The sequence below is a fragment of the Falco peregrinus genome, chromosome 3 (genome assembly GCF_023634155.1).
Source record: "Falco peregrinus isolate bFalPer1 chromosome 3, bFalPer1.pri, whole genome shotgun sequence".
Lineage (NCBI taxonomy): Eukaryota > Metazoa > Chordata > Aves > Falconiformes > Falconidae > Falco > Falco peregrinus.
In genome coordinates this window covers 53,433,473-53,452,269 of record NC_073723.1, presented here as the reverse complement: position 1 = coordinate 53,452,269, position 18,797 = coordinate 53,433,473, and the positions used below count along the sequence as shown (strand labels likewise).

Below are 18,797 nucleotides of genomic sequence, written 5' to 3'. Positions count from 1 at the left end.
CTGTGGCTCTGCTCCTGGGGCCACGGGGGCGGCTCAGGCGGCAGCCACACACAATTGGCATGTTCAATGAGTTTTGGCCACGACACAGTGAGCAAGAGGCATCCACGTGAGCTGAGGCGGTGGCAGCCCCGTGGTCCTACAGCACCCCTGGCAGCCACGTAGCTGGGGAAGGATGTTTTCATCAGCCTGGATGCTTCTGAGAACAGCCTCTCCCTGCTTTCCATCCCAGAAGAGCTGGAGGTGAAGGAAGCCACTGTCGGTGCCATTGCCTTCGTGCACAATGACAGGGTCTCGATGGTGATCAGCAGCTGGGTCTGTGTATTTCAAAAGCCTTGACAGGTGGGTCCTATCAAAGGGAGTCACAACCCCCACGTCCAAACTCTCAAACACCCATTGCTGCTACAGAGGAGCAGACCCCCAGTGCAAGGAGCTCAGCTGAACCCCTTTTGCATATGACACCAGGTGCTTGGTCTCCATCAGCCCCCTCTTCCCTTCCCAGGAGAGGGGTTACACTTTGGCACTCAGTGAGACCAGTAGAAGAGAGCAAGGAGTGCTGCTCAGGGGCTACAATTTCACCTTCTTTGCCGTGATCAGCCTGCTGATGGGCAGAAGCAGAGGAGATGGGGCAGGAAAGGCAGCACGGGCCTATTTCATCTTCAACGGTACTGAAAACAGCCGTATGGCCAACCATAGCTCTAGCACCTTCCACATGCTGCCCAAAGGCCCTGCTAAGCTTTGGAGTATCCGGAATCTTGCGCCTTGAGGAGTTTCATCATCCTCTGAACAACAGATACATCCACCAACAATGGTTTGATCATGAAAGAAGTGACAGTTGTGCTGTCAGAGACCTTTCAAAGCACTACCTTCCCCGACAGCGGTTTTAGTTGCGACTGCTAGCGACTCCCAGGTTGCAGCCCTGATCAGAGACAGACACCCCCTCCATGGCAGCACCAGCCAGGTCACTAGCACAGTGCACACTGCCAAGGATAAGAGCATAGGTATGAAAGACAGAGGGGTGCTGTTTGAAGAAAGGGGGTGGCTGACCTTACTCAGCCCTGTGATTAACAATTTCACTCAGCTGTATGACTTCAATGAACACAAGCTCAACTTGCAGTTAGCAGGCTGGAGATCTCAGTAGTCCTGCACTATGGAGATCCTTACAGGAGACTTCCAGAACAAGTTCTATTGCATTGACATGCATGAAAGTCTGATTTTGAAGCCCATATTTGTGCCCAAGCCAGGCAAAAGGTGACAGTGAGCAGCCCTCATATGCTGGCTTTCAGCACATACGTAATAGAAGTGGGATTTACATATGATGGCAATACCATAAACCTCTTGCATATAGTTCTGGAGCAGCAATATTTCTCTGAATTCACAGATGCTAACTTCTGCAACGGCAGAAGTACTGAAAGATGCCTGCTGTCACAACCTGTTTTATGGATGTGACCCCCTGGCTGCACTTGTTGCACTGTCCTGCCCACCTACAAAGCACATCAGCATTGTAAAAATAAAAAATAAAAATAAAAAAATCAGTCTGTGACAAAGGCCTCATTCAAAAAGCAGCACTGAGAAGTAATTTCAGTTATACAATCAGCTGTAACATAGACTACTCACCCTTTCTTGCCAGAAAACATATATGGCAGGACAGTCTACAGATCAAATACAACTTTACGAATCTGGGATGTCCTCTTCTGGTACATTATAAAAATCTTTGTGTCCAAATTTTTGAGTTATGGGAAAACAATAGATTTTGTTTTCTAGGAGCATGTCCCTGCTGAATTTGTTCTGTTTGAAATAAATGCATAACTATGATTATCTTTCAACGGGCACGATGCCAACTGCATCTCAACCTCAACATTGCACTCCTTTGCTAAAGGAACGGGAGTCTCTAGACCCACATACTGCATGGACCAGAAGAAACTGTATGAGCTGTAAGGATAGAAATGGACCTGAATTAAAAAGTGGCCTTCAGTCAAGTATCAGGCTCTTGACAGAGATAAAAATAGGATCATTTTTTTCCCCTATAATGGACTATGCATCTTTAAAGCCATTGTAGTGGATACATTTTACAGTTCTTGCAGTCTATCCATAACCTTCTCAGTACATGTCTACGGTGCTTTTCCCAGGAGCTACCTACATTATTGGGCATCCCTGACAGTCTTTCTGATTTTACTTTTGATTTTTACAAGATACTGTCTCATTTATCACTCTAACAAGTGAGACGCAAAAGTTAAAACGCGGAGTGGAATTTTTGAGAGTCTCTGGGAAAACTAAAGAAGTTCCCTTTTATTTAGGAAATTTTATTTAGGAAAAAATGTTGTTATAGAAAAGTGACCAAGAAACTAGCTCAATGTCCTTTTCCTTAGTGAAAAGTTAAAATTTTATTATTTTGAAATTTTAGAAGGTAGTTTTACTACACACACACCCCTTATCTTTCAGCCTAAATTTCTCACTGGCCACAACCATGTGCTAGTACTACTTGTTTCACTGTAGAGACAGTTTAAGACTTTCCAGGACAAGTGCATGATTTCAGAAACATGGCATCTTTCAAACTTTATTTTAGGGAATAGCTCTGAAATAAAGTGGACTTCAGAGGATTTCTTGCTATTTAGTATCAAACCAGGCTGTGTGACAAAGACCAATTATCACCAGACTTCTAAACTTGAAGTCGTAACCAACTCCTGCAGGGAGTACATAGCTTTTCACTCATGAAGTGAAAATATATGAATATATGAAGAGAATATCACCTCCCAATAACCAGACTGCAAAGGCCCAGCATTCTGTAGAATTCTAAACCCCTTGTATGGATGGATTTTTTAACGTATTTAAAGTAATTTGGCAGACAGTAGCAGTCAATTAAAATTAAACCAACCACAAAAGTATAGAAATGGCCATTTTGTCTGCAAGTTAGACAATTAGTACTGCTTTTGCTATGAACTATTTCAGACAACTATGTTAGAACCCTGTGAATTTGCAGTATTTATGACTTTTAGGTATTTATTGCTAGTTAAGTCCTTACTCCACTACACAGAATGTTTAAGCAGGATTTCAATAATGTAGTTTAAGAGACATTAAAGATGAGTTTGCCATAAATAATTTAAACTTTAATTTAAAGCTAAGATTATTTTTCCCATTTTGATGCACAGAAGAGTTAACTTTAAGTTAAGTAACTTATAAATTAGGATGAGGCAACAAGTTCTGTTGTTGTAAAATGCCACAGCTTTATCAGAATAAGCAATCCTCCTAAAAAAGTACACAATCCAAGGGGAATACTGCATTTAGTATGATTTCCACTATTTCTGAGAAAGTAGATTGAAATTGAGACCAGAAAAGGCACAAGATCTTGCTATATTGTCATAGACATATTTTATAACAGCAAGAGGAATCAAAGAAAGCTCTGTTCAGGTAAATACTACAACCAAAACACAAAATGGAATCTCTTCATGAAGCTTATGTAGGAGATTCTGGGCATTCCTCCTTCTGTTATAACAGTGACCAGTCTAATTATGTACGAGTCATTAAAAGCAGTCTTTACTTGCTCCCGGAATAATTAAAGGTTTCATCTCTTTTAGCAACCACCAACTATAATTACTCCAGAATTTGTGGCCAAGAGCCTGAACAACAAATGGACCTTCAAGATGCACACAGACTTTTACCATTTTTTGTGAATGGGCATTGCCTGTGGTCTCCTGGTCCTTTCCCTTGTGCTGCTCTGCTCAGCTTCTTCCTTCGTCTGGTTTCAAACTGTGAGATCCCATCTCTCTCCTTACCATAGTTTCTCTGCCTCTTCCATTTCAATCCTTCTACTAAACTTGCATGCTTTCACTACGTTTGCCTGAATCACAGCTATCATCTTTTTTTAAAAGCCAAATTTTGCTCCTTTTGGTTCAAAAAGAGCAACAGTTGAGTTTATTCCCTTGACAATCACTCTCCCTACAGGCACCATCTGGACACCATCATAGTTTTTCGTCACAGTGAAGGCCTCTAGTTTTCATTTTGAAAGCCCCATCCTACTCTGCTCCTCCCTTACTCCTTGCCCTCCCAGTGGCAGAGTTTCCTATCCGGAGGCACACAGCCCATTCCCTCCGCACGATTTCTACATCCCTCTAACTCTCCGTGGCATGCAGCTTTCTCAGCATCTTTGTCGGATAGTGTCATAACCAACTCCAAGTGCTCTGGAGACATGACAGTTCATACAAGCAGAATGCCGCTAGATATCACCTGACGTCACACATACTAATGAATGCATACAAGTTCTGTAAGCAAACTATAAATATATGGAGCACTAGTCATCCCACTCCAATGTGCACAGGAAAACTAAACAAGGAAGATTATTTCTGCTGCTTTATAGGACAGACCTAAAATGAGAATAGGCTGGCTGAATTACAACAGAAAGAAGTAGCAGCACGCAAATAAACAATTTAGCTGTACATGAATGTCATTACAGACTGATAATAGAATTCGCTCTCAAAGAAGTGATGTAAAGCGTAGAAGCCATCAGCTGCATGACTGATACTACCTTCATTCTCAAACTATGCTTTCACAAAACTTTGCGTGCTTTCTACACCACATTCACGGCCTACTGAAGACGCTATAAAACCTTATTACTACAGATTTGCACTGCACAAAATAGCAGTCAGCCAGTGCAGCGTCCCAACAGTTTTTGGCAAAGCTGCCTAGAACCACCAGAATTCCCATAGCACTGGATGGCGTAGTGCACGCCCTGAAGAATGAAAGGGATGGCAGAATTCACCAGAATTTCAGGAACAAGGTCATTGGTGACACAGCTCAAATAAAAAAGCCTTTTTTCAAGTCTACTAAAACACAAGTAATTCCATACATTAAGTAATACAGGATTAAATTATTCCCAAATTTCCCACCATGCCCAGAATGAAACTGGGTATTTCACTTTACACCAAAACACCCAGCTTGGCAAGTTTCATAGTTTTATGTTACAGAAGTAGTAAAAAAAAACACAAACAAAAATTCACTGGATTCCTAAAAATGACAAAGATCCCCTGGATTTAGTAATTTTTGAGGGCTCTTTCTAGCCATCTCAAAGCAAGATGTGATGCTTTCATCTACTCTGGGCTGTAACATTCTTGTGACAGACACCTTAGGATGCTCTTGCACCTTACAGGAGGTTCACAGGATTCTTCTGAAGGAATATCGTTCTGCAGGTAGTAGAGTTTCAGCCTTTGCAGAGATACTTATTTGCTCAATAGCAAGACCAGATTAATTTTCATTTCAACACAACTGGTTTTCATCCTTTGTAGGTCCACAGACGGGCACAGCCTTCCATATGAAAACTCATTAAGGAGCCAGGCGTAGCTGCTAACTCCTCTAAGTAATCACATCGTAAATGAACCTCTGTTCTGACATGCCAATGATTACCTTTCAAACCCATTTTGAACAGCTCCATGCTTTTTAGACAGCATAACGTGCATAATCAGCAACACACCATGAGAGAACCAGTGCCAATATGGAAATAAAGGATGTTAATGATTACAAAGATAGAGTCACAGGAAGACAGCGGCCTCCTCTAACAGTATACCAAGCTTTAGAAGTTCGAATCACAGATACTGTTTTTCAGTAAATGGTCTTAGGATATGACAAGTTACAAACATCAGCATTTTTGGAATCACCATGTAAAGAAAGAGAATAAAGGGGAGATTTTACTTAAGTGTGAAGAGAAAGCAAATTAAGTTTGTTGGTTGTTTTTTTTTTGTTATTTGATACTATGTCCTTAGCATAATCAAAGTCTGGCTTATCGTTGGTTTGACAGCCCATACTGCTGAGCTTCGCAGAACTCCCTGGGAACACTTGGTATACATACAAAAGCATCATGTGTAGAGACACAGACATAGAAACATATCTCAAAACCGCATGCTAGGGAGGCTGCTAATTCTACCCATGCTGAATAAAACACTACTCCCACTCTTTTAGCCTCCTGTCACGTCATTAGCTCACCATAATCCTATGAACATCCCCAGAAACATAAGGGTCCATGTAGACAGAGTACTTCCTTCAAGCCAAGCTACATAATGTGTGTTACCACATTTTTTATCTAGATTAGTACTAACAGACATGGCAAGTGCTGGTTTACTTCACATAAGAGTTAGTATCACTGACAAGTAATACACCAGCCAACGGGACAGCAGTCTGGGAGGTTCTGTAGTTAGTCAAGCTTGCAGCAAGCTTGCTCTTTATAGCAGCGCAACTTCTAAATCAGAGGAACCCATTTCTTACCAGTTTCTTCTGGTAAGGCTGAAAAGCAGTTAAACTTCTGACCCATCTCTCACAAAACTCTTGTTGAAACATCTGCTATCAGAATAATGTGGCATTGTGCTACTCAAGTATTTGAATAAAAGTCTTAAACACCAACCGTGATTAGAACGTTACAGCCTACCTGCTGGCTAGCTGAAAGGCATCAGTAATGACTATTCCCCTAAGAGTACCAAGTCAGAAAGAGGACTAATGACATGGCTTAAAGAATGCCAAGAATCATTTAGAAAGATTAGTAATCCAATCTGCCTAACAGCAGAAAAGAACAACCCCTGAAGCAACATATTCATTGTTAGATTACAAGCATTCTATTGATTTACCAACAAGATCCACAGTCATATATAGTACAACTATGAAAGGCCACATGCTGTGAATGGGTTTTAAGACTTCTCAGGAAGTCTTAAGTCTTGTAGACAGTCATACAGTAGTACTGAATACGAGTAAAATTGGAAACCTTACCTAAAAAAGAAAAAAATCCATCTGAAGGCAGATGTACCTTTTCATAAGCCTATTGTTGCCCTATGAAAAAAAATTTCCTTCAGCCACAAAATAAAGAAACGTAGGACTTCAAGCACCCAGAGCAGATTGCCAGATTTTCCTTGTACTTCACTAACTCATCATAAACCATAACTCCTTACTCTTACCTGGTTTTGCTGCACTTGATTGTTTCACATCGCCTTCCCCACGTTCAGAAGCTTTTACTCAAAATTCCCCAGCACGTAGCCAATAAGTGAGATCTCCTACACAGCCGAATTCTGCGTTGCTCCTGGAAACACTGGACAACTCAAAAGGCAAATACAGCTGCCACTATGAGTTTCAATGCACACCAGCACTACACATAGCAACAGGACAGGAACTGCACCTGAACAGAGAGGGCCACGATGAAGACAGTACAGAATATGTATACAGAATCAGCACCTGTAGATTGCTATAGCTATATAAAAAGGAAAGAAAAGGCCACAAATCCATACAGTGAATATGGTGTATGTTTTATTCTATTTACAGTACATTTGTTATAAATATAATACATTTCTTGAAAATCTTGAGTAGATTTTTTTAAAACAGATCAATTGTTATAGTTACATAACAAAGTAAGTGACAATTTAAATGACAATCTCATGGTTGTGAAATAGTGCATTCTGTGTTGAGATGAATGAGAAAATACTCAAACTGGCTGAAGAAATTATTTTTTAAACACCTTAGGTGGGACTTGTATGTAAACCTCGAAAGGTCACTAGTTTCCATAAACATGAAAACTCAAAACTTTAAACTAAAGAACTGAGAAACAGAAACAGATTTGAGAGACCTTACTGAGCTTCACAGTAAAGTTGGGGTTTATCATGACTAATGGCTTCAGACAGGAAAGAGCCAACGAGGGTTTCTTCCTGAACCATATCCTAATACAGCCACAAATATTAAACACACCATGCTGGAAGTTGTAACAGCTGTCAAGCTGCATTTTTGACAGGGCATAGGGCATACAAATATGTTCAGATCTGGAGCTGAAGAGTATTTTGTGTTATGAATATCTTAGTTACCAGAGAAGAAATACATTATAAAAGGATAAATGTATTTTCAGTCCAACGTGCATTGCATTGAGAAACAAACTGACAAGTCACCTGAATATTTTGCTATTTTCTTTCCTACACAATCTTTAGTAACAAGTTAGATGTCTGAGGTGCTACTTCCAAAAACTGCAGCAATATGTCAACCAGCAATATCAGAAAAGAATCCCATTTTATTTCTCATTAACTGTGATTTTTTTCAGGAAGCAGTCAGATATTATTGATAATAATCAGTGCAGGCATGGAATTCTGCTGACTCGTTTCGAACAAAGTAACTTGGTCCACTAGCTTGGCAAATACTCTGGGGGTTCCAAGATTATAGACACCTGTATGAACAAAGCAAGCTTTCAGCTGCAAGCTATAGACCTCCTGGCTTTTAAGTTGAAGCTTGTACTGTGTTTGCCCAAGCCACGTAAAAGATCCATGGATTTCTAGTGCTTCTGGGCTGAAAAAGAAGGTAGCATCGTTATTTCTCTGCATTCGAAGCATGTATTACCAGTTTACATGATTCCCTCCAGCCTCAAGTTTTCTCAAGATTTTAGAATGTACTATGTCTGTCACCAGCCCATAAAAATATACATTTGTTTATGATTTCTGAAAACTTATTTTTGAAAAGTCAGGAATTCAGAAGTCCAGTTACTACTCTGGCAGTCTCTGGATGCATGAGTGCCTACTGCCATTTGTCTTTGATGTCTTTGAAGTTTTTAAGTCTTTTTGACTGGTTGCCTACAATAATTTCCCTAAAGTCACTGCCTTTCCCAGATTCATCATGCTCTTTGTTTCACATACACACCCACCCATTAAGACGTTAAGGTTTTTCTAGCAAGACAAAGGTAGACTTTGAAAGGACAACAGTTGCAATCTAAGATACTAAATGCAGCTTCAGAAAAGGTCATGTCTATATGTCCTCTTCCCTACTACATCCACACACATGCTCATCCTTGCAAACATACACACACTGAGAGTAGCTAAGGTATCTTCACTGATCCTTATGTCCGACTATCAGCTCAATTTAACTTTGGGTCCTTACTTCCTATCAAATATGTTTTAATGTTCTCTGACTCACACTTAACACACTCTTTACAGTGGTTCTCCCCTTGGCTCAGATCCATCAGTAGAAATCTTTAAAGCATTTCTTTGGTTCCTAGTATACTGTACACTATATACAGATCCTCACTAAACATATGGATAGTGAGGAATTCCAGTGTGTTCCCAGCTTCCTACAGAACCTGCACATAACGCTAACAACTGACATAGTAACAAAGATCCAGAAAGTTTTAGGAATTCCTACATAAGGTATTCTTAGGCCTGCCCCATGAGCTAGAATCCAATCAGAGTGCATATCCACAGAAGTAGTCCACCTACTTTAGAGGTACTGCATTAATAAAGGGGGGGGAGGGGGGAGGGGGGGGAGTTTGTTTTTAAGAAGTTTCAAGGCACATGACTACACTGTTCTTCCAAAGACATGTCATACAATGCTATTACAAAACATGGCCATCTTGTGAAAAGACCGGACCAATGAATAGCTTCCTAATGTTAACTGATAAGTAAAACATATTTAAGTCTTCTGTCCTCTATTTGTGAACCTGTTTCCCATGCCTAAGCCTACCTCAGTGTCTTCACAATCTGCTATCTTGCCCCAAGAATATACAAGTCAAGAATCCCAGAGTCTATTTTGTGGTAAGCGGACCAAGTAGCATTATACCTGGTGGCAGGGTGGTATTTAAGGCAGGGGAGAGGGAGTGTCACCTGAATTACACAACCACTTCCGTTAAAACACTACTATTAACAATGGTATACCACGGTACTGAATTATCTCTCTCCCACAGAAATCCTTAGTAAAACTTTTAGAAGCAATTCACAAAACATTTCCTCAGTGCTGATATTTTTGCACATAATACTACAGTTCTAAGCAAAAAGCTAGTCATAGGAATCAGTTGATAAACCTAGGGGAAGTCTTAAAAATACCTAAGGTTCTATGACATTTTATACTAAAGCCAAATTGCAGGAGGAAGTACTTGTTTAAACTTCAAAAGTGTTTTCTACAAATTACTTTGTATTTTAAAAATGACAACGCGACAACATACGTTTAATAAAGTAAGGTGGCTGAAGCTTGTATTTCAATAGTTCAAAAAGAACTTTTCCCTAAAAAAGATCTGCAGAGTTTAGATGCTCAAGAGTCACAATTCAAGGTCCTGTCTTAGCAACAGTCAGAAGCAAATTATAAATTGAGCACTGACTGGAGACTCCCATTTGGCTGTATGAAGCCTTTACCACCTTCCATTCTTTCAAAGAAGCCACTGTTGAGAAAATCCTATTCTAGATATTCAATACAGTTAAAACATTACATGATTCCCCAAAACTAGGAAGCATTCTCAGAAAATAGTTTTATTAACATTCACACATTACCTTGTTGTTTTATGCCGCAAATCAATCATCACATCTACAACAGCCTGGGAACAATTGGAAAGTAGAAGAGTGACAGGTACCAGACAGAGGCTGCAAAGAGAAATAGTTCCATAGTAAAGGAGAAAAGTCTTACTTTGAGTAGTCTTAATTATACTCTTAAATAGTTGAAGTTAATTTCAAGAAATATTAATATGTAGTTGTCTATTATGCAGTCAGTGTACACTGCAATATGATCACTTACATTGACTAGAGTTACTTATAATAAAAGCTATTGAGGCAAACAGCATTGGCTCAGTTGAGCCAAATGAGTTACCACCTTCCTTCATCCAGCTGAGACAGGCCAGCAAAAGCATAACTAATGCCTTACTTTACAGGAAATCCACCGTTATGACAAGAGACTCCTCAGAATGCGGTAACATCATCCAGTATGCTACTCTTAATAACCACTGTTCAGCAAGTTTTGTCTACTTTTCTTCTGCATCACCTCCTCTAGAGGAATTGCTAGCACCTGGCCTGAAGTTTCAGCCAGAACAGTGCCCCAACAGAACAGATAGCACATACATGTTTGGTGTTAATTTAAGCCTTTACCCTGAATAAAACTAATACAGTTAGTTGATATTCTGCTTTTTCAAAATTAGTGTAATTGTTTTTATAAATAATGCTGCAGAAAGAAAGACCCCAAGATATTCACAGGCAGGTACAGAAAGTACAGCAGCTGAAACCACTTTGTGTGCACAGTAAGTGATTTGTGTCACTGAAATTCCTTGACACTGCTTAACAGTTTAATTATCCTAAACTTGAGTAACAAAAAAGAACAATCAGCATTATAACAAATAAGATATGAACTTGTTACTGGAATAATGCATGCTTTGTAACTGTCACTAAAATATGCCACCTTATAAAATGTTTAGATGTTTGATTTTATAAAGAAAGAAACATCTTTCTTTCGGCAATTTATATTAACTGAAATTTTAGGGAAAAAAGTGTAGCAGTTCTCAGATAAAACTACTCAAACCTGAACAGGTATTTATGTTTCAAGTACAATTCATTTCATACCTGGAAGTTAATCCAGAGGGCTTTGTTAGTATTTTAATTTTGAAGATTCATGGATTTCACAGGCTCCAATCAACTCACTCTAGCAGTCTGCTTTTTGGCAGACATTAATTCTGATACCCTTCCAGGAGACAAGCCCCAGTGATCTAAACTTACCACCTTTCCTTCTGACATAAATCAGAACCACAGGCAGCTAATCTTGGCAAGTCAGATGCTGTAGACATAACAGTTCTTTTGACTTAAAAGTACCTCTTGCTTTCTGTCTAGCTTCTCAAAGTAGTAACATTGTTTACTGACACCAAAAACAAAGGCAGCAGAGTATTTACTTTTCTTTCAGTGTGTTTGATAACATTACTAGTTAACATTAAGCCTGGAACTCTGGTATTACATCCTGCTTCTCTACCTGAAACTTTCATTTTACCTATGAAATTCTGAAGCAGTGACTTCAAGAATCGAGCAAGATTTCACCCTTGCCTAACAGACTATCTTATGTATCATAACCCACATAGCATCTCTCAATAGGATTCATGTCAAATTGACAATATTTCAAAAGTTTCTAAAGAAAACGTTGCACTAACCTTTTTTGATGAAAAGAATGATTGAAAGACTCTGGATAATGAAGACTTGTCTTGATAAGATTAGAGAGCTGCTCTGGTGTTGGTCTTGCAGGTGCTGGCGTGTTTTCTGGTCGAAAAAACTTTAAGAGAACCACTTCTGGTAATTCCTGAAACACAAATTCAGATCAACATTTAAAATACTGACATTAGGTGCTGTGCAATGCAACAAGAAAAACCCATCACAGAAGCTACAATTTTCCATTATGAACTATAATGCCAGGGAAATAAGTTTACAGCATCATGAAGCTTAAAGTTCTCTCTGATGTGCTCTGTATTTAAACATGCTAGTGAAGAACTGGTATGACTTATTTATTACCTTCTTCTGAGACACTTCACAGCTGCTTATGAAAACACTATCTGTACAAGTTTCACAGAAGCAGCTATTGTCGCAGTGATTTGTTAGTGTTTGTTCTTGTTTGTTTCTACAAAAAAGGGACAGCTTTTATACAATTCCCTATTGAGCAGCTGTACAAAAAAAAAAAAAAATCAAAAAATCCATTACCTGCCCTGGGAAGTTCACAACAGGAAAACCAGTACCCAAGTTTCCCAAAACAGATCCAAAGTAAAAGCAAAGAAGTTTATAGGAACATGCTAACGATGATGGAAGGATTTAATAATGCAGAGAATCTTAAAAATTGTATAGCAAGCTCTTGCACATATGAAAATTACCTTTGTACCCAGCTGAAAGCCCAAGTCAAGCACTGACACACTACCTGGGATTCATCCTAACCCTGTGGGGAGAATCAATCTCTGAAGCAGAAGAAATTAGATGATTCACAAAGATTGCAATGCCAAATGAGGTAATAAGGCTGCATTTGGTCCAGCATTACAGCACTACTGTAACACTGTCCAACATCATCTAATCTGTTTTGCGAGCAGGATTTATTCAGGAAGGGGCTGCCTTTTAGTATTCCCTTATGAATCTATTCTGCAAAAAGTCCACCTTTAGAAGAGAAAGGAATTTGCAGCAATAAGTGAGACCGACTACTAAAAGCATGTGAAAGAAAATTTTTAAAAGCCACCAATACATCAGTACAGTGTAGCAAAGCAATACTTGTTCATTTAAGGGTGATGGATTGCACCTTCTAAGTTGAAAATAAAACTACAGGCAAAACCTGACTCTCAATAACAGACACACTAAGCATTCTGTAATATGTATTAACATCTCAGTCACTGTTTGCCTGTGCTGGAAATACAACGAAGACATCACATGTTTTATCAGCCTTGCAATTCTCTCCTCTCAAAAGGAACGGCAGTTTTCTTAAAAAGTAATGTGAGAAGAAAATAAAGATATTTGACAGTAACAATGAAATATATTTTGAGCATTGAATGAATTTGGAATTTCCACCCTACCCTATAGGTATCCAACTTGATGAAAATTGACAGCATGAACCACACCACAGATGAGATTATATGTTTTCATTTAAATTGATCTTTCCCCTCAGATTATAATCCAACCAATTATTCAATGCCCTCTGCAACATACCGGTATCCTACACACTGTAGTTTGCCCTAGAGTCAATTACCTGTTCCAAGTCCTCCCAATCAGAATTCCCGAGTATTTTTTTAAAACCCTACAAAAGACAAATATGAAGGTTTATCTCTACAAATAGAAAGAACATCATGAAATGCAGCAGGAACATATACTGGTGAAAGTGCAGAGTGCCATTAATATTTCAAAACTTTAATTCTAATATTACACCTCCATTGAAGGACTTGTAATTAGTAAGATTAATCATTTGCCATCACAGAGCTAAACCTTAATTCCAGCCAGCCTTTGAGTGTCGGATTCAGAAAAAGATGTTTAGGTCTCCAAGTTCAGCTGCTCAAAGTCTAGGGGCTTTTTTTGTAATTCTGTACCTAGAACAAAGGCTAAGACATGACATTTAGTACATGATTCTCATACCTAATGGTTCAGGACAGAAGTAAGCACTTCCAAAAGGTAACCAGAAGATATGCATATGGATTAGGGAGCTACCTAGAGACAGCTAATATGTGCTAAGTTTAAGGATGCATTAATCTCCTGCCCTACTCTAGAGCTTAGGAAATTGGATCAAGGCTACAGAAAAGATGCCCCTGCCCGCTTGGGCATCTGTAGCCTTCCCTTCAAGAACATGCACCAAGCAGATAACCTCAAGACTTTTGCTTATTTACTCTTAGAAACAAAAGCAAAACAAAACAGAGAATTGAACAGGCCGCATTTTGTTGCTGAACCCCTAGAATATCAGCCCAAACTGAATATTGTCTTTCAAAAGGCAAATATGAAAGTTCTGACACTTAAAAGTCTACTTGTTGACCCATTACGGTTCCTTCAAAGCCTCCAGAAGTGCCATGGGCTCCAGTGTACAGCAAGCACCATATATTGCATACAAGAAGATAGTCCTTTAAAAAAAAAAATAATCACAATATAATTTGAAGGTCTCATCCAAACATACTGGTAGAGGTACAGATAAGCTTGCCTGGAAGAGCCTTTCATCAAAAGAAGAATTTGGAAGAGCTGTATGGGAGGAAGTATTTATTTTTATTTTTAGGGTTTTTTTTTAATATATTTTACAGCTGCATTTTTAAGCTTTTTGGGTTTTGTCTAGAAACATGCAACAGGCAGTAGGCACCAGAACCATGCTGCTCCCACAGTTACCTTTCAAGAGCTACAAATTGTGCAATTTGTGCTAGGAAAATTGTTTCTATTTTTAGAAAGCTTTTTGCTGCCCAAAGCCACCTACAAAGGCCAGCTTCAACAAATATACTTAAAACTTGACAAGCTTGCTGTTCCAAGTAGAATAATCTCAACAGCTTCACTTATTTGGTAGTTAGGAAAAAGCCAGAACCTTTGAAGTCTGATGTTTTGCTACGTTGAAACAAAGTTTATATCATCCCTTCTTACACTTGTGAAACTGGGTATTAGTCATTCACACTGGTTTTAGGTATCTCTTGCAACTGTACTAAGCTAGAAGTTGAAAAAGTCAAAATTTAGACCACTCAAAGCATCCTTTGCGTTATCTGATAGATGTAATAGGTCTGATCACAATATATGTTCCTCAGTCTCTTAGAACACACTTTCAAAGTGAAAACTTCTTCCTTTCCATCAGACAGGTGGAAGTGATGGTATCTTCACATGCAGTCATTTTAAATGATTTTTTCTATGTAATATTAGACAGTTTCCAATTTCAGAAACAATCTCCTCAGTGAATGAGTCAATGTGCTCTTAAACAAACTAGAAAAAGCTCAACATCACAATTTGATTTCCAAGTTGTATGGAACTTCAGCCTATTCACCCCACAAATCACCAGTTACACATAGCCAAAAGGATTATTAACATGCTCAGTCAAGTATGTGGGACCAATACGCACAGCACAGAAGAAAACCTAAACAGGAAATTTACTTGTGCTTTGAGTTGTTCAAAAGCAGAATATGAAAGCAACAAAAAGTGAGACAAAGGAAGATCTTAAGCGATGTTTCTTTCTTCCTTCCCCATTTTAGATCAGAGAACTCCCATTTTAAAACCTCTGTTTTAAATTTGTTTCCTTCACCGTGTGACTCATCTATATTAATTCTAGCTCCTAACATCATAGAAATGATGACTTCAAGAGCAGTATTTTACTAAGACAAGACAGCAGTAATAATGCATTTGAAAACTCAAATGTTATCATCAGTTCTGCAGTCCATCCAATGGGTAAAAAAAGCAAATACAATTTTTCAGCTATTTGGAATATCTCATTCATGATAAAAACATAAGCCAGTCCTCCCAAACTGGCACAGTAACTAGGACATTGATACAAGAGTGAAAAACATACACTTCAGCTCTTTATTTACCCTTAGAAATTTTGCTTTCCCTCTATCAATCTGGTTTAAAGAAAGTCTTAAGCCCATTCCAACAGTCTGTGTTTGACTCAAGTACCCCTGCCCAAGTATTCTGTAAAAAAAAAATCTGAACTAGCGCCAAGATATCACTTCCAGTAATTCAATTAGAAAAAATAAAGCTATGTAGACCCTACACACTCTTACCTTTAGGAAAGTCCTACTTCCAACCAAACTGTTGCTGCCTCACTAAATTGCACCTGTATTAACAAGCAGTGTTACCAAAAATTAGTCTCTTAAATGAAACAATGCCAATAAGCCTGCATCCATGCTGCATATATTTTATGGATTTTACTTCTGGGCTGCTCATTCAGTCCTGTGGATTAGACCAGTGCTAGTCCAAATCATATCATATGCAGTCCTGAAGAACATCTGGATTAATTCTGCCTGGAAAGCATCCACTTTGTGCATTACAAGACCACTTCACAATGAAGCCAGAGGGCTCTAAATGGGGACAGCATCTTAAAAAAAAACAGTATGCCTGATCTAAAACACACTTGGACACTATCTCATCTAGACTTCAGTCAAAAGTAAGTTTACACTCACATGCTAGTGTGTTTCAGAAGTATGAATGCATACATGCCAGCGTAACCAAGTGACAAGCCTCTACTAGACTGCTTCTCACCTTCCATCAGTGTGGCAAACGCCTCAGTCCCACACCACTACTGCCATCCCACCATACTACTGTGCTTCTCCTTTGAATTCACCAGATTAGAAAAATATGGGAGGCAGTAATAAGAAATAATGTTGATCAACGGCCCTGACTGAATGGATGTTTAAAGTATTTGAAGTTTTTGTTCTTTCATTAAGTGAAGGTAGAAAGATCAAGAACAAGAGACAGAACAGCTGTCTTTCTGATTTCTGTATTCTGATCAGTGTTTCTGATGCAATCAGAAGTTGACCTTCAGTTAAAAGAACCTTCTTCCTGAAAGCAAGTCTCAAAAGAAACAAAACCCATAGCAGTATCGTTGTCAAAAGAACAGCCTTTAGTTACAAACACCCAGCTAATTTGTATTAGTGAGCTTCTACTACTTGGACCTCAACAGCCGCTGCTAACACATCTGTTCAGAACTATTCACTTTAACACCTTCCATAATTTATTCTTTACATATTGTTGCTAGTGACTACAATGTACCACTTTGTAGCACCTTGTATTTCCAGTTCAAGGAAATAAACCACATTTAGCATTTTTCCCCTACCTTTAGCAAAAGGTCTTTTTTTTTTTTTTTTTTTTTTCCAAAAATACAAGTGAGAAAGATAGGAAAATAAATGTTTTCCATATTATTCAAAGAGATTTCTATATGAAAGATTCCTTCAGCATACTGTGTTATGATTCCATACTTCCACAACATAGTGATGTAAGTAGTTCATCACATGACCTGGTAAGTCTACTGTACAGTACTATACAGTAACCTATGCTCAAAAACAGTGATATTAAACAAATAAAGAGCCCTGTAGTGTGGAAAAAAAAAAAAAACAAAATAAATGTATTCAACAACAGAAAACCAGTAAGCCTCAGTCAGTTATCATTGTCTTTTTCAGAAAGAAAAATGTTTAGAATTCATAATTCTTTTGAACAGACATAGGGGGAAAAAAAGGAAGCACATGCATCTGTGTATCCAAGTAGGATTTGTATAGAATTTTACTGTCATTTTCTTTATGTGAGTACAGACAGAAATTTTCCCCAGAAAAAGATTGTCAGCCTCCCTCAAGCCCTCTATCTCATGTTTTATAGAAACCAGAGGTTTCATCTTGAATTTATAAATACCACGGCAAGTTATGCTACTGTGATACAGAAAGACTCAGATCCTGCTGTCTGTTCCACATCCCTGTTGTAATGCATTACACATTCCACAATGCACCAAGCAGAAGTAACCGCCTGCCCCTGCATCTCAGTTAGCAGTCTAACAGCTTAGCTTAGACATAGATGACGTGGTACTAGTGCACCCAGCTACGAGAACCTGAGAAACATTAAGTGCCAATAAATACCAATCTACTGCTCTTCTACTACAGTGCTTCACTGCAGCTTTGCTTCCCTGGACACTTCTATAATCTAGCCTCTATAAATCCAAACTAAAGCCTTAAAAGTTGGCAAAGAATTAGTCTGAGGCACCACAGCTGACAAAGCAGCAGAAGCCAACCAGTACGTACATAGAATTTAATCAAAACATAAAGCAAGCAATCTTGACTTGTTCAACGTTGTTTGATGAATTCAGCTAAGATTCGAGACATTTCTCAGAGGGCTAAAAAAAAATAAAAGCGGATGCAGAGAGAAATCTTGTTCATGTTTTCTCCATGTCTATTGTGAGACTTCTCAGTTGGGAATGGCTGTATTGACAGACAGAGAAATTCCTTTGCTGGCTGCCACAGCATGAAGCAGAAGCAGCTCAAGTCAAGAAGAAAGTCGCCCAAGAGCAACAAGCAAAACACAGCAAGAAACACAAGACTTTCACATCCTAGGTGACACTCTGTTCAGAATTTGTGAACAAATTTATCATTTAAGAACTGGTAACCAACATGCATTGGTAAAAAGCATGCATCTCCATCTCCCTCTGCTGTCTAGACCACAGAAAACAACTAACTTCTACACTGTCAGCACAAGATATTTCAGGAACAGTCCAGAGTTTCCAAACCTGAATAAATACAGATTTACAAAGACACACTATTTGAATGTTACATTATAAGTCTCAGAGCTATACACTGAAAATCTTAAGTTAGAAGTAATGTTTGGGCTTGGTATTTCTCTCCCCCCACCACAGCTTTTCACTGTGTAACTAATGCAAGAGCAAGATAACTCAAAGACAATGTGCAATCCTTAATATATTAAGTATATTCTTTTCTCTACCTAGCCTCATTTAATCCTATTTTTGGGATTCTTTTAATTCTTAAATGTGGAGTGAACGAAGTAGACTGCTGCAAAGTCTCAAATATTTTTTTCTATACCTCACCTCCCATCTCAGAGGGGTTTATCTATTCTCTTCACAGGATAAAGTACCAACTAAAAAAAAAA

The 18,797-nt window shown here is 38.7% G+C and overlaps 1 protein-coding gene across 4 annotated transcripts in view; it reads right to left on the bottom strand.

Annotated features, from left to right (window-relative positions):
* Positions 1–7,253: 7,253 nt before the first annotated feature.
* The window catches only part of TRAPPC8 (trafficking protein particle complex subunit 8), a 55,610-nt gene continuing 44,066 nt past the window's right edge, over positions 7,254–18,797 (bottom strand). For 2 of the 4 annotated variants that reach the window (XM_055799294.1, XM_055799296.1), the window contains 4 exons: positions 13,456–13,503; positions 11,891–12,036; positions 10,260–10,349; positions 7,254–8,295 (listed from right to left, as the gene is read on the bottom strand). In XM_055799294.1, the coding sequence (XP_055655269.1) occupies positions 8,061–8,295; positions 10,260–10,349; positions 11,891–12,036; positions 13,456–13,503 (519 nt within the window). In that variant the 3' untranslated portion in view covers positions 7,254–8,060. The remainder of the gene's footprint in view (positions 8,296–10,259; positions 10,350–11,890; positions 12,037–13,455; positions 13,504–18,797) is intronic. The other 2 variants (XM_055799295.1, XM_055799297.1) reach the window with 1 other exon arrangement.